At 37.4% G+C, this 3,494-nt stretch overlaps 1 protein-coding gene across 1 annotated transcript; it reads right to left on the bottom strand.

Annotated features, from left to right (window-relative positions):
* Positions 1-2,311: 2,311 nt before the first annotated feature.
* On the bottom strand, positions 2,312-3,262 carry LOC103211808 (olfactory receptor 4S2-like). The gene has a single exon (XM_007957791.2). It carries the CDS (start codon positions 3,245-3,247, stop codon positions 2,312-2,314), a length of 936 nt encoding a protein of 311 aa, XP_007955982.1. The 5' UTR covers positions 3,248-3,262.
* Positions 3,263-3,494: the final 232 nt, after the last annotated feature.

The following is a 3,494-nucleotide window of genomic DNA, read 5'->3' as shown; positions in this document are numbered from 1 at the left end:
AACAGAATTATTATCAGTGGTTAAAAGACACAGGGAGGCATATTTTTATGGCTTTCCATCATGAAATAAATTAAACTCTTTATTTGGAAAATGAGAAAGGTTGTCATTTATTTTCATCAATGAAGTTTCCAATCAAAGTTACATCTCCAATCTTGTGAAAGCACTGTTATAAAGCTCTCATAACACATACAAATATTGTGGTGTAAAATTATGATATGAACTGCTATTGCTGACCTGTCTTTCCCTTTGAAAACTGGGAAGAATCTGAGTTCTCATAGCTCTTTATCATTTCCCCTCAAGTAACCAAGAGGAGAGTCTTTGAACTCCTCTGATAAGAACTGACTCAGAGCAAATTTTATGAACAAGGGTGACTTTAAAAAATCACTGGTAGAACCTTAAGTATTATTCCATTCTGTCCTCTGCCACTGAGAGTTATGAACCTGAAAATGTCTATCTTCTTAGGTCCCTCACACATGTAATATTAATACTATTATCCCTCAATCTCCAATAATTTATTGTGAAGAAATACAGGAAAGAGTATTGTGAAGAAAATTATCAAATGGATTATATTTATTTCTTCCACAGTTTTATACATTTATGATATTTTAGCTTCCTTCACGTTGGTTATCAGAGCAGATGGGGAAATATATGCAAACACAGGTTCCTTGGATTCATGCCACCTAGTCTCAATGTTTCCAAGTCCAAGCTGTCTGACTACATAAAAATTACCAGAGGAGCTTTTTAAAAATATAGATTTGTGTATATTGCTTACCTCTGGCCTACTGAATAAGAATCTCTTGGAATAGTTTCTGTTATTTGTTTAAAAATCTCTCAAGGCGATTCCAAATATTTGCCAAGCTTGAGAAGCACTCATCTAGTCCTCATTTTAAAATCAATGAAATGGAGGCTCACAGAGATCCAGTGAATGCATGTGCAATCTGGGACAATAACCAGATTTATACAGTTCCAGGGGAAGAGTTTCTTCATTATAACTTCTAACTCAGATGTCTTGCTGCTTTTTGATCTTTCTTCTCTTCACTTCTGTGATTACACCAACATCAACAACATTTTTCAGCCCTACCTATATACCTTGATGTGAGAAATGTTTGCACGTGCACACATACATACACACAAATATTCTGCAACCAAAACAGGCATAAGGGATATACATAACACACATAATAAATGGATATGCATAATTGTGGAAAAGGAAATGAAACAAAGCAGAGAGATAATCAGTAATATATTCACCTGCAACAGAAAAAAAAAAGTCCAGTTTGCATCCCAAGGTGAAGAAACACAGTATTACTTGGACGAGTTATCAGTTCTTATGAGGAAGGCATTAGTTTATGTGACTAGATTGGGCCTCTCTAGAATTTGCAGATGGAAATCGGTTAGTCAGCCAAGGAAGCACTGAAAATGACTCACTGATTGAGTACAGTCGCTTGGTCAGACATGGAGGAAAGAGGTCAATTAATACGGATTGTATTTACCCTGTTGACTGAATCACAGTTACCTATTCATCATAAGTAGCTTTATGTTCACTCGGTTTCTTCAGCATCTTCTGGTAGTCATTTCACATGTACAAGGACTGCAGCTACAGGCTTTATATATCAATTAGAGACAGTAGCTCTGGTAGCATAGTGCCTAAGGCACTTGACTGCTAAGCCGAAGGCTCGGTTCACACCCACCAGCCACTCCTTAGAAGGAAGGTTGGATAATCTACTTCCCTAGTGATACCGCCTCCGAAACCCAAGGAGGGGTTGCTATGAGTCCGGGCCAACTCGATGGAAAATAATAACAACAGTCAAAGCATACTCATAGGCTAATATAATTAAAAGGTGCTTACTTTGGCCAATGGTCCTATATATATATATATTTAGTTTCCCAAGACCAGAGAATATGAATAGGTCTTTTGTCTTTTAAGGATGTATTTTATCTTTTTTTTTTTTTTTTTTTTTTCATTCTGTACACCTTTTTCCTCCCATTCCAAGCTTTCTGTGTTTAGTTTTCACAGGCATCTGTGTTCTGGAAGGACTTACAGCAGCATACTTTAGCTTGAATACTTGTTAGCTATGTTGCAAATTTTTTCATACAACAAATGATATTGAGTGCTTAACATATACAAATCACAGTCCCAAACAGTAAATAGATTTTCAGTTTTTAAAGAAAATATTAAATTGGGAGAAGAAAACATTTTTTTTCCTCCAAACAGCCATGCAAGTTCAGCATTACTGTCTTCATTGTATACTTGTGTTAACTACAACTAAATATAGTAAAATCAATCTGGTTAAAGTATCATTACTTCAAACTATTTGTCATTAGCCTTCCAGAAAACCTTTCTATACCACAGTTTTTTCATTGCATTTTTTACTTCTGCATTTCTCAGTGTATAAATCAGGGGGTTTAACATAGGGGTGACACTTGTGTAAAATACAGCCACCATTTTATCTTCAGCAAAGGTAGTATCAGGGCGCATGTACATGAAAGTACAGGGACCAAAAAAAATTATGACCACAGCAATGTGGGAGCCACAAGTGGAGAGAGCTTTGCGCCTGCCTCCTGCTGACTGCTTTCTCAGGGACACCAGGATGACAGTGTAGGAGATTATTAAGATAATAAAGCTCCCCAAAGTGATGGACCCACTGTTGGCTGTCTCAACAACACCAGCAACATATGTGTCTGTGCAGGCCAGTTTCAGCATAGGGTGGACATCACAAAAGTAGTGGTCAATCACATTGGGACCACAAAATGGGAGCTGGAGCACTAAAGACAGCAGGATAACAGTGTGTAACAAGCCACCTATCCAGATCCCCAACATTATTTTATTGCATCTGTCCCGGTCCATGATGGTCATATAGTGCAGGGGTTTACAAATGGCCACGTACCGATCATAGGCCATTACGACAAGGAGGAAGATTTCAGTGCATCCCAAGAAATGTACTCCAAATAGTTGCAAAATGCACCCCACATAGGAGATAGTTTTTCTCTCGGCTAATAAGTCAGCAATCATCTTGGGAGCTGTAACTGAAGCGAAACAGATGTCCACAAAAGACAAATAGTTGAGAAAGAAATACATAGGAGAATTGAGAAGGTTGCCCATACGCACTGTCAGCATGATGACAAAGTTTCCTAAAAGACTACCCATATAGAAAAAAGAAAACACCACGGAAAAAATTTCTTCCACCTCTTGGTTCTGAGAAAGGCCCAAGAAAATGAATGTAGTTACATTGTTTATTTTTCCCATGGAATTATTTCAGGAGCTCAAGTTCCTGAGACAATTAAATTATCTGAAAAAAAATAAAAAGGACAAATGGCATTATTTCCATTGTAGGGGAAAAAAAAACTGGATAATCACGGCAGGTGAAAATAGGTACTTACTGCTATATGGTGTGCATAGTCAGAGAAATTGAAGTGCATATATTCTGATCATCGTCCTTCATTCAGCAGTCCATTCATTCACTTCAGATGAGGAAACAAAGTCCAGAGAAATC

The sequence above is a fragment of the Orycteropus afer genome, unplaced genomic scaffold, assembly GCF_000298275.1.
Source record: "Orycteropus afer afer isolate SDZICR_OR568_19922 unplaced genomic scaffold, OryAfe1.0 scaffold00799, whole genome shotgun sequence".
NCBI classification, from domain to species: Eukaryota; Metazoa; Chordata; class Mammalia; order Tubulidentata; family Orycteropodidae; genus Orycteropus; species Orycteropus afer.
This window is presented reverse-complemented; position numbering and strand designations above follow the sequence as displayed.